This window comes from Saimiri boliviensis, chromosome 1 (assembly GCF_048565385.1).
Source record: "Saimiri boliviensis isolate mSaiBol1 chromosome 1, mSaiBol1.pri, whole genome shotgun sequence".
Taxonomy (NCBI): Eukaryota; Metazoa; Chordata; class Mammalia; order Primates; family Cebidae; genus Saimiri; species Saimiri boliviensis.
Window position 1 is genome coordinate 252,254,650 of NC_133449.1, and position 11,997 is coordinate 252,266,646.

An 11,997-nucleotide genomic window follows, 5' to 3' on the forward strand; every position below is an offset into this window, starting at 1 on the left:
GAAAAATTAGACCAACCATGCTTATTTCTGGCAGTAAGTTTTTTTTTTTTTTTTTTTTTTTTTTTTTTTTTTTTTTTGCGGCGGGGAGCTAAAACAACAAATTCTGAAGGATAGAAGTCTGGGCTCAAGATGTTGGCAGGACTGATTCCATCTGCGGCCTGTCTCCTTGGCTTGTAGATGCCGTCTTCTCCTTTCTGGCAATAAGTTTTATCTATCTCTCTGTACTCTCATCAAGATTAACCAGCTTAAACGAAGCAAACTTATTACATTCTGTTAGGTTATTCCATGATAGCTGTTTGTCTAGGAATGAGAGGTGAATTTTAAATGCAGCTAACAATAATATGCAGTTTATGCAAAGAAGCTGGGGAGGTGGAAATGTTTTATAACTGGATTGTGATGGTTGCACAACTCTATACATTTACTAAAAGCTATTGAAATTAGTGTAAATGAGTGAGTTTTTTATGGTAAGTTATGTCTCAATAAAGCTGTTTAAAAAATTTCCCTCCCGGAAACTGTAGTCTTAACTTCCACAGAGTTGATATAAATAGAGAAGAAAACAATTATTGGAGTAATAGTTGCCTTATTTTGGGAAGAATTATCAGACTTCATAAGGAAACTGAGAGGTTTGCATGCTTAGCTAGCAGAAATAATTTTGTATTTTTCCCATTGTGTTTTCCATTAAAAGCAAGACGTGCTAAGGCAGACTGTAAGGTTTATATGCTTACCTTGATTTACTTAAACATATGCACACTGCCCTGGATTGATTTTGTCCATTTTTTCATCTCCTCTTAACAGGCCCCTGTAAAGATAGCTGTCATTTTCAAGCAGCTGAGAGTTCTTATTGATTCTGTTTTAAGAAAAAAGCTGGAAAATCCAAAGATGTCCCTTGAAAGTAAGTGTTTGCTTTACTGTAAGTGAAAGAGTATACACATACATATATAGGTACATATATTCACATACATATACACATACATGCATAGGTATACATACCTATGTATTAATGCATGGAAAAACTTTCTAAGAGGCCGGGCGTGGTGGCTCATGCCTATAATACTAGCACTTTGGGAGGCCAAGGCAGGCAGATCACCTGAGGTCAGGAGTTCAAGACCAGCCTGGCCAACATGGTGAAACCCTGTCTCTACTAAATATATTTAAAAAATCAGCTGGGGCCTGATGGCAGGCACCTGTAATCCCAGCTGCTCAGGAGGCTAAGGCAGGAGAATTGCTTGAACCTGGGAGCAGAGGTTACAGTAAGCCGAGATTATGCCATTGCACTCCAGCCTGGGACACAAAAGTGAAACTGCCTCAAAAAAAAAAAACAACCTTCTAAGAGAAAATCTGAAATATTCTACAAATCATTGTTTTTTTTTTTTTGGTAACATTGGAATATACTAAAGCACACTGAAATCTTTTTTTGTTTTTGGTTTTGTTTTTTTTTTTTGAGACAGAGTTTTACTCTTGTTGCCCAGGCTGGAATGCAATGGCGCATTCTCAGCTCACCGCAACCTCTGCCTCCTGGGTTCAAGTGATTCTCCTGCCTCAGCCTTTCAGGTAGCTGGGATTACAGGCATGTGCCACCACGCCCGGCTAATTTTTTGTATTTTTAGTAGAGATGGGATTTCACCATATTGGCCAGGATGGTCTCGATTTCTTGACCTCGTGATCCACCGGCCTCAGCCTCCCAAAGTGCTAGGATTATAGGTGTGAGTCACGGCACCCAGCCAGCATACTGAAATCTTAAAGATTCCATCTATGTTATGCTGAATTCCATCAACCTCAATTAGTGATTATTCACAACCTAATTATCCTCCTAAGGTTTAGTTTATTCCTGTCTCTTTTAAACTTCATTTCTAAACTTCTAGCCATTTCATAGAAAAAAAGGTTAATAAAACTGAGCAAAATAAACTTTGCTACTTATTGACATTTTAGTAAACTGGTGACATAGCTATTATGAAAAAAAACTAATAAGTCAAGCATGGTGGCCTATACCTGGAAGGCTGAGGTGGGAAGATTGCTTGCCCCAGGAGTTAAAGTCCAGCCTGGACAACATTTCTCTATCTCTAAGAAATATATGTATATATACACACTCCCATGTATGTATTTGTATATGTGTGTGTATGATTTAGGGACTTTCTGTCAGGTTTATTTCAGCATGGTTTTTCCACCATGTTTTTCTTTCAAATGCAGAGCTGTTTCTCTGTATAAAATAAATACATTCTCCTTCAACAGAAATCTGAAATGAGCTGGGCATGGTGACTCTGCCTGTAAGCCCACCACTTTGGGAGGCTGAGGCAGGAGGATCACTTGAGGCCAGGAGTTCAAGACCAACCTGGGTAACGTAGGGAGACGCCATCTCTACAAACAATTAAAAAAAAAATTAGCCAGGCCTGGTGGCATGCGCCTGTTGTCCCAGCTACTTGGGAGGCTAGGGCAAGTATCTATACTCCACTCTGGGTGACAGAGCAAGACTTCATATCAAAAAATAAGAGATAAATCTGAAATGAACTCCTGAGTTTGCAGTTTGCCCACTGCAGTGTTTCTCAAACATGCCAAATCATCAAAATCATCCTGGCAGTTGCAAAGAATACAGGGTCTAAAGACCTACCCTAGACATACTGATCTCTGTGCGAGAGGCCTGTGGCTATATTATTTTTAAATTCTTTTACTCTGTAACACTTCCCCTCTAGGACTATCCCCTTTTTAAATGCAGTTAATTATTTTTAATAAACTGGGTTCTTTTTCTGGTAGAATGTCCCACATTTAGGGTTTGGTTAGCTGCATACTCGTGATCTAACATGTACTCTATTTCCTGTATATCCTATAAACTGGTAGTTGTATTTGGAGGTATGATTAGAATCAAGTTTTGAGGAAATTAATACTTTCTAGTTGGTGCTATATTCTTCCCATTGCATCACATCAGGGAGCACTTAAATTTGGTTGTCCTTTTAATGTTAAGAATTGATCACTGGCCGGGCGCGGTGGCTCAAGCCTGTAATCCCAGCACTTTGGGAGGCCGAGGCGGGTGGATCACGAGGTCGAGAGATCGAGACCAACCTGGTCAACATGGTGAAACCCCGTCTCTACTAAAAATACAAAAAAATTAGCTGGGCATGGTGGTGCGTGCCTATAATCCCAGCTACTCAGGAGGCTGAGGCAGGAGAATTGCCTGAACCCAGGAGGCAGAGGTTGCAGTGAGCCGAGATCGCACCATTGCACTCCAGCCTGGGTAACAAGAGCGAAACTCCGTCTCAAAAAAAAAAAAAAAAAAAAAAAAAGAATTGATCAGTGACTTCAGTATGATTGTACTGAACAGAGTATCCCCAGTTTATTCTCAACAGTCAGGCAAGTTGGGGGAGCTACTGATCTAGTTCTGCTACCATGAAGCCTCATACTCTGTGTTTATTTGTATAACTAAATGTGAATGCATAAGCAGTAAAATGTATTAATTTTCCTATATTGCTGGAAACAGGTAAGTCCTAACATTATATTAAGACATGTGGGCTCTTTTCTGAGGGAGCTTTGTGCATTACAGCTGTGTCATTAGAAATAATTACATTTCATAAAGTATATATTGAACCTCAACTTTTAAGCAAAATGAATTTTTGGAATGATATCAGTGTTTCCCTTTACGATAAAAGAGAGCAGAACTTACCATTGGGCATAATGTTTACTTTTGACTTGGGAGGAAGGATGAAATATGTTATTGCCCTCTCTTGGATTTATAATGAAAAGTTGTGATAGAATGCCAAACATTTGAAAAAGAAGTAACTGAACTTACTCTTATAGTTTATTTACTCTGTTTTCCTCAATTTAAAAAAATCATGGTTCTTAGAGCCAGGTATAGTGGCTTGCGCCTGTAATCCCAGCTACTCAGAGGGCTGAGATGGGAAGATGACTTGAGCCCAGGAGTTCAGAGCTGCAATAAGCTGTGATCACACCACTGCATTCCAGCCTAGGCGAGAGTGAAATCCCATCTCTCTCTTTTTTTTTTTTTTCTGAGATGGAATCTCACACTGTCACCCCAGCTGGAGTGCAGTGGTGTGATCTCAGCTCACTGCAACCTCCACCTCCCAAGTTTATGCGATTCTCCTGCCTCAGCCTCCTGAGCAGCTGGGATTGCAGGTGCACACCACCACACCAGCTAATTTTTTGTATTTTTAGTAGAGACGGGGTTTCACTATGTTGGCCAGACTGGTCTCGAACTCCTGACCTCGTGATCCACCCACCTCGGCCTCCCAAAGTGCTAGGATTGCAGGCGTGAGCCACCGTGCCTGGCCTAAGACCCCATCTCTTAAAAAATAAAAAATAAAAACATTGTTTCTAGACCTGCCATTGTTCCAGTTTCACAGACGACTTCTCTTTTTCCCCTCCCTCGAACTTTTTTGTTATTGTTGTTTCTAATGCCACTGCAACCATTGAAAGCCAGCCCATTCTCTGAGTATCTAATGTAAATGTAGAATTTCAGTTTTGCAGCCCGGATAATTACAACTATCTAAAGAGTGGTTATGAGGCTCCTAGGAAATCACAGTTTCAGAGTAATGATTAAGTAGAAGCAGTTGTTAACAAAACCCCTTTAGCAAATAATGCAGCCTGTTGCTCTGTTTGTGAAATAATTGGTATTTGATTTCTTTGTTGTATAGAGAGGTCTGTCACTTCCCCATTGACACCTCTCCAAGAGCACTTCCTTGTTAGAATTTTTTGTTTCCTTTGGACTAAACATGGAGAAACTGGTAACAGTTCTTTATTCCTTGCTCATACTTTGGAAATTCTGCTATACTCTGAGGAACGCTGAAGAGTCAGTAGAGCCTTCCGTATATTTCAGCCAAGTTAAAAAGCTGAGAAACTTACTTCCTTCAAGGAATTTTTATAGAATAAAATTTGTAATTCCTTATAAAGAAGTAACAGTTCCTAGCATATTACCTCTTTGGGCTTTAGCCTATACAAATATTATCTTTTTTCAAAACGTTAACTTCTGTCAAAGTAAGTATAACATAACCTACAGCAATAATTAAAATCTATGTGGGGCAAAAAATATTTTATAGACAATATTACTGCTGTTAATTCTGTATTCTAATGTAAAAAAAAAATCTTCTAGTGATGTATACCTCTCGTTTACATGTGTATACATTGGAAAATTAGACAATGTTGCATTTATTTGTGGCATTTTTTTTTTCTTCCACTCAGATGACAAGATTCTGCAGATCATTACGGAATTGATAAAAACAGAGAATAACTGAAATTGAAATTCATGGTCAACCACTTTAAAAATTCAGGTGAAGATAGAGTCATGAAATTATCTGAAAATGGACCATCACATTAAGTATTTCATGACTTAAAAATGTTGGTACTAGCCATTAACTTAAAGGTGGTGGGGGAAAAGCACATACTTTAAACATGTGTAATTTTCTAGTTCCTTTTTAATGATGATTATTCTCAGTGTATTTGCCACTACATTTACAATAAATTCTTTGGTATCATCCATGTTTTGTGCATCGTTGTATGCCTTAAGGGCCAGGCCCGTGCCTGTGGTTATCTGTAGCTTAATGTTGTGATTCTCTATGTAGCTGCCTCATCCTCTGTCAGTTGTTGATGTCTGCAGAATTTAAACCCTATAGACCCAGAAGAGAAAATAATCTCCAAAACCAATTATCATTAAATTTCCATGAAAAGGAACAACTTCAGAAGTCAATTATTTAATATTCGATACTCAATTTCAGAACCTAAATAAGTGCACTATTAATAGATGCCACCTATTATTTTAGTAACTTTCAAAAAGCATAAACCTGTAGTTCTGGAAGACAGGCAGAATTAACTAATACTCCGGTTAGCCTTGGGATGGATAGCTTGCATTGTTTTCCTCAAGCTACAGCTGTGATATCCCTGCCCCTGAACCCTTTTTGTCTATACAGTTGAACTGGTAAGGTCAGTAATTTTGACATAGTAAAGCGTGCTTAGATATTTTTCATTGGTCCTATTTGTTTTGCTTACTATTTGTTTGCTTTTGAAATTCCATTTTTATTAGAGAGATTTCTCTGCATTTATCAACAGATTGTTGATAAACTTCAGATATAGTCCCTTTTAGATTAAAAGGCAAAAATTGCATCTGAAGATCAAAAGATTAGAATTTAATAGGAACCTAGTATAACTGCTTGGCTCTCATAGCAAGTATAGATTTTAATGTTTTTTGATGAACAAACAAAACTATAACTTTTATATGCAGATGGAAGTAAAAACAGTACTTAATAGCAGTCTCTAATTTTAGGTTTCTACTTGCATTGTGGCAAGGGAATTGAGAACAAGGAGTCAAATGTGACTGTGATTTGGAATCTTTAGAGCCATTAACAGAAATGGGTATGTCAGGAGAAAGAGCTAGACTAGGTGTTGAAGGCATTTCCTCTTGGGACAAATGGAGGCTAGTACCCCAAATTGTGTTGTCTATTAACTCATTTATAGACAACTTATGAGGTAGGTACTGCATTAACCTACTATTTGTATTTTGCAAATGAGGAAACTGAGAAGTGAAATAACATGTCTGAGATCACACTGATTGTAAGTAACAGAGGCATTATGGCTCCAGAACTATTTAGGTTTCTGAAATGTAATCATTATTCCTTTGAAATGTGAAACAGTGACTCATAACCCTGTGACTCAGGTAAGGTCATAGGGTTAGAGTCTTCCACACAGAGATGTATTTAAAGATGTGGGAGTTGAGGTAATCACCAAAGGGGTGAGAAGATCATTCAAATTACAATCTTGCAGAACTCTGTATTTCAAAGTCCCTTGCTTCTTCCATCTCCCCAGTCCCCACTCAGACCTAGGTCACCACTGTCTTTCACTACACCAATGTAGATTACTACATTGTAGTAATCTCCTGACTAGGCTTTCTCCTCCTTTTTATACCTCTCTAATCCAAAAAGAATGATATTTTTAAAGGGTATCTGTGTCACTTGGCTTCTCATTGCTCCTAAAATTTAAAGTTCTAAACATGACCTCCAAACCTCTCTAACTGATCTTGCTGCCCTCCAGTCTCATCTCCACACTTTGGTCTCGTGGTGCTCCAGCCACCCTAGGCTTCTTTTCAGTTCCTAGAAGAAGCCAAGTTGTTTTTCTAAGCATTTACACATGGCGTTCCCTGCCATAATACATTGCTTCTGGTTCTTTACTAGACTTTCCTGCTTTAAAGCCCTCTGCACAGGCCACCCTACCGAATTGCATATCCCCTTTTACTTATTACACAGTGCTTTTCTCAGCTTGTACCATTTGCTTTTCTTCTCTCACTAGAACATATGCTGCACCATGACTGTTTCACTCACTGATGCATACCTAACACAATGCCTTGCATATATAGGCATTCAATAAATGCCAAATGAGGTATGAGAAGGGCAAGAGTAGGGCTATCTTAATGAATGCCAAGGAAGAAGATTTTTTAAAGCATAAATATTGTCAACAGGTGTTATGGAGTAGGGAAAGATTACTAAGGTTTAATGAATACATCGACCTTTTGAGCTCAGTTTGAATGGAGGGTGGAAAGGAAGGACTCTTTCAGAAGTCCCACAACCACCTGCACATTAAGTGATATACCAGAAGGACTTGCAAGACTCAGAGGCTAAAGTTGATTTTATAGAGAAAGGATATACAATGAAGTCAGCAAGGGAAAAAGACACATCACATGGATACACAGGCTTCCTATGTGCTATGTAGTTTCTGCTCAGGGAAACCTACTACAGACTAAGAGTACAAGGTTTTTTATTAGGGGCAGGTCATACAAGCACAAAGACCAGGCATAACAAACTTCCAGGCTCCCAGAAGGAAAGCAGGTATTTAAGTGTCCCTAGCAGGCAAAACAGTGTCCTCCAAAAAGCAGAGGACTTTTCACAAGTCAGGTTCCCAAGCTCCAGCCAAGGGTGAGCTCTACAAGCAGTCTCTTCTAAAGACCTCTGGCTTGCTATGTTAACTCTTTTCTGCATGGGCACAAATAATAATTTTAGGGAGTGAACAAAAATGAAAAGGTGGGGCAGCCAATAGAGTATTCTTTATGGATGTGAAAAAGGAAAAGAAAGCAAAATAGGTTGAATATGAATATATTCTTAAAAAGTTGAAGACCCTCACTGATTTGCAGGCAAAAATAGAAATAACCAGCAAAGAGGGCAATATTAACATCAGAGAGGGCTCAACAAACGACTAAAAAAGAATAACATAGGGATCAACTTGGAAGGGCTTTTTGGTTTTCCCCAGCAATGCTTACTTACTGGCCTCAGATAAGCTGATAAAGTTGACAGTGGATAGGATTTTTTGGTCTTTTGTGGGTTTTTTTGCATTCAAGTGACTATGGGATCTTAGAATGAAATAGACTGTGTCATTTCAATGGGTGACTGAAAGTGCTTATTTAAAGGCAAATGGGTCCAGATCAGAGGACATGGACCAGGAAAATGGAGAGGTCAGAATCTAATCCCAAATTCATTGTGAATAAGTGAATGGTAGGGAGGCTGGTCAGAGAGAGAATTTCAGAATTTAAAATCTTCAGATGTAATTATTTCAATAATAAATAAACCTAAAGAGTTCCCCTGCTGAGGGATAGCAAAATGGATGTGGGGAGAATTGAAAGTCGGGACAGTATGAACAGCATATTTGTTCATCAGTGTGGATTCAGGAAAAGGATGGAGAGGACCAGGCCATGTGCTGCAGTCATTAGGAAAAGGAGGTAGGTGCCCTGGAACTTAACATACAATGGTACGAAAAATAAAGTGTCACATGAGAAAATCACTCTCTTCAGATAAGAAGTTGTTGAGTCCTGGTGATAAATATGCCTGCCCGTTTTCATGAAACCCGTTCTTATGCATGAGACATTTAGAAGTAGACAGAAAGTTGGCTGGGTGCGGTGGCCCACACCTGTAATCCCAGCACTTTGGGAGGCCGAAGCGGGTGGGTCAGATCACCTGAGGTCAGGAGTTCAACACCAGCCTGGTCAACATGGTGAAACTCCATCTCTACTAAAAATACAAAAATTAGCTGGGGGTGCTGGCAGGCACCTGTAATCCCAGCTACTTGGGAGGCTGATGCAGGAGAATCACTTGAACCCAGGAGACGGAGATTACAGTGAGCTGAGATCGTGCCACTGCACTCCAGCCTGGGTGACAGAGCAACACTCCCATCTCAAAAAAAAAAAAAAAAAAAAAAAAAGTCTTCATTGGAGAGGATTAGCAGGAAGAAAAGGGAATATTATCAAGGGAAAGTATATTTCCAGTTTTTAAATTGAGCATTATATGATAAGCACTGAACTAAGAGCTTTATTATATTCTTGTATGGTTCCTCACAACACGATGGTAATATATTTTCGATTTACAAATGAGGAAATTGAGAAGCTGAAATTTCTGAGGTCACTCAGCTAATGGGGAAGAAATCAAAAGATCATTTTAAAATAACCTAGGCTGGGTGCGGTGGCTCAAGCCTGTAATCCCAGCACTTTAGGAGGCCGAGGCGGGTGGATCACGAGGTCAAGAGATTGAGACCATCCTGGTCAACATGGTGAAACCCCGTCTCTACTAAAAATACAAAAAATTAGCTGGGCATGGTAGCACGTGCCTGTAATCCCAGCTACTCAGGAGGCTGAGGCAGGAGAATTGCCTGAACCCAGGAGGCGGAGGTTGCGGTGAGCCGAGGTCGCACCATTGCACTCCAGCCTGGGTAACAAGAGCGAAACTCCGTCTCAAAAACAAACAAACAAACAAAAATAAATAAATAAATAAAATAAAAAATAAAATAACCTAAGCTGGTATAGGGGTGAAGGGAAGTTTCTTCCCTCCACCTTCTGAAAGTTCAATCATTTCTTTAAAATAAACGGACTATAGAGAGATTAATAGGGGAAAAGGGCATAAAATGTATTAATGTGCATAAACATGGGAGCTATGCCAAATAGGAGGCTCAGAGGAGGGGCCAGAGGAAGGTTGTATAGCACAAAGGAATAGAGGCTTAGAATGTGGCAAGACAGGTTATGAGAGGGAGAGGAAAGGGAAGGCCCGGGGAGCAAAGACTGAATTTTGTATATTGATGAAGTCTCAAGGGTAGCAGCCCTCAGAAAAGAATAGATGGTAGCCTATGTAAAATTTTTTGTCAGACCTTTAAAAGTGTCAGACTTTTAGTCTCTTTTTCCTGTAACGTAATCTTTCCCAGATCTGGATAAGGCAGATAAGGAGGGGCCTCAGAGAGAGCCTGTTTGCATCTGGGGTTTACTTCACTAATGTAGATTTCCTCTACAGATGCAAATCTCCCCCACAAAATGACAGTTTTTCAGAGCTATTACCCTGTGGTGTGCAGCCTCTCCAAATTGCCATCTTGAAATATGGACAAAAAGTATTTGGGAGCCAGGGGTGGTGGCTCATGCCTGTAATTCTAATACTTTCACGAGGGTGAAGTGGGAGGATCACTTGAACTCAGGAGTTCAAGACCAGCTTGAGCAACGTGGCAAAACCCTGTCACCAACAAAAATAGAAAAAAGTAACCAGGTGTGGTGATGCACACCCGTAGTCCCATCTGTTCAGGAGGCTGAGGTGGGAGGACCACTTGAGCCAGTGTGGCAGAGATTGCAATGAGCTGAGATCATGCCGCTCTGCACTCTAGTCTGGGTGACAGTGAGACACCATCTCAAAAAGCAAAGTATTTGGGGGGTGTAAACTACTATGGTTTATTTCATTGGCATAAGGATAGACATATACAGTCTCTGAATTAAGATGGTTTGGCTTAAAATTTTTTTACTTCACAATGGTGTGAAAGTGAAATGTATTCAGTAGAAACTGTACTTCAAATTTTGTTTTCATCTTTTCCCAGGCTAGCGATATGCAGTATTATTACAGTATTTTCAATTGATGATGCCTTTATCAGGGCGTAACCCCACTGTAAATTGAGGAACATTAGTACATAGAATTGAAAGTTCCAGAAACAAACCCATGTTTCTGTGATGCTACTTTTCAACAAGGGTGTCAATGGAGAAATAATCTCTTCAACAAATGGTGCTGGATAGCTACATGCAAAAAAATGAATTTGGGCCCTTACCTCATGCTATGTACAGAAATTAAAGTGTACTACAGAGCTAAGTGTAGCCTGAGCATGGTGGCTCAGGCCTGTAATCTCCGCACTTTGGGAGGCCAAGGCAGGTGGATTGCTTCAGCCCAGAAGTTTGAGACCAGCCTGGGCAACATGATAAAACTCCATCTCTACAAAAAAAAAAAAATACAAAAATTAGCAGGGTATGGTGGTACACACCTGTAGAACCAAGCACTCGGGGGGCTGAGGTAGGAAGATCACTTGAGCCTGGGAAGTTGAAGTTGCAGTGAGCAGAGATCATGCCACTGCACTCCAGCCTGGATGACAGAGAGACCCCGTCTCAAACGAACAACGTCAAAAGCAAACAAAAAAGAGTTAAGTGTAAAAACTAAAACTACAATATTCTTAGAAGAAAATATAGTAGTAAATCTTTAGGATCTTGGATTAAGTAATGATTTCTTAGATGTGGTACCAAAAACACCAGAAATGAAAGAAAAAAAGGCGGTACTTCATCAAAATTAAAACTATTTGTCCAATACTGAAGGATCCCATTATATGTGGAATCTAAGGAAGTCAAACTCATACAGGCAGAGTTGAACAGTTTCCAGGAGGTGGAGGAAATAAGGAAATATTGGTCAAAAGGTACAAACTTTTAGTTACAAAATGAATAATAAGTTCTGGGGATCTAGTATACAGCATGGTGACTACAGTTAATAATATATTGTTTACTTGAAATTGGCTGAGAGAGCAGATTTTAAGTAGCCTCATCTCATACATGAAAGAGGTTAAATGTGTGGTAAAGAATGTTTTACTCTGATTGTGGTAATCATTATATAGTGTAAACATAGATCATATCATTACTTTGTACACCTTGACTACATATAATTTTTATTTGTCAGTTATACCTCAGTAAAGCTGGAGACAATGTAATTATTAATATAATAAAAATAATTGTTC

The 11,997-nt window shown here is 39.4% G+C and overlaps 1 protein-coding gene across 2 annotated transcripts in view; it reads left to right on the forward strand.

Annotated features, from left to right (window-relative positions):
• Nucleotides 1-11,235, forward strand: part of DHX29 (DExH-box helicase 29) — a 57,817-nt gene extending 46,582 nt beyond the window's left edge. For both annotated transcript variants that reach the window (XM_003925852.4, XM_074385856.1), the window contains 2 exons: nt 796-892; nt 5,185-11,235. In XM_003925852.4, the coding sequence (XP_003925901.2) occupies nt 796-892; nt 5,185-5,237 (150 nt within the window). In that variant the 3' untranslated portion in view covers nt 5,238-11,235. The remainder of the gene's footprint in view (nt 1-795; nt 893-5,184) is intronic.
• The last annotated feature ends 762 nt before the right edge of the window (nt 11,236-11,997 follow it).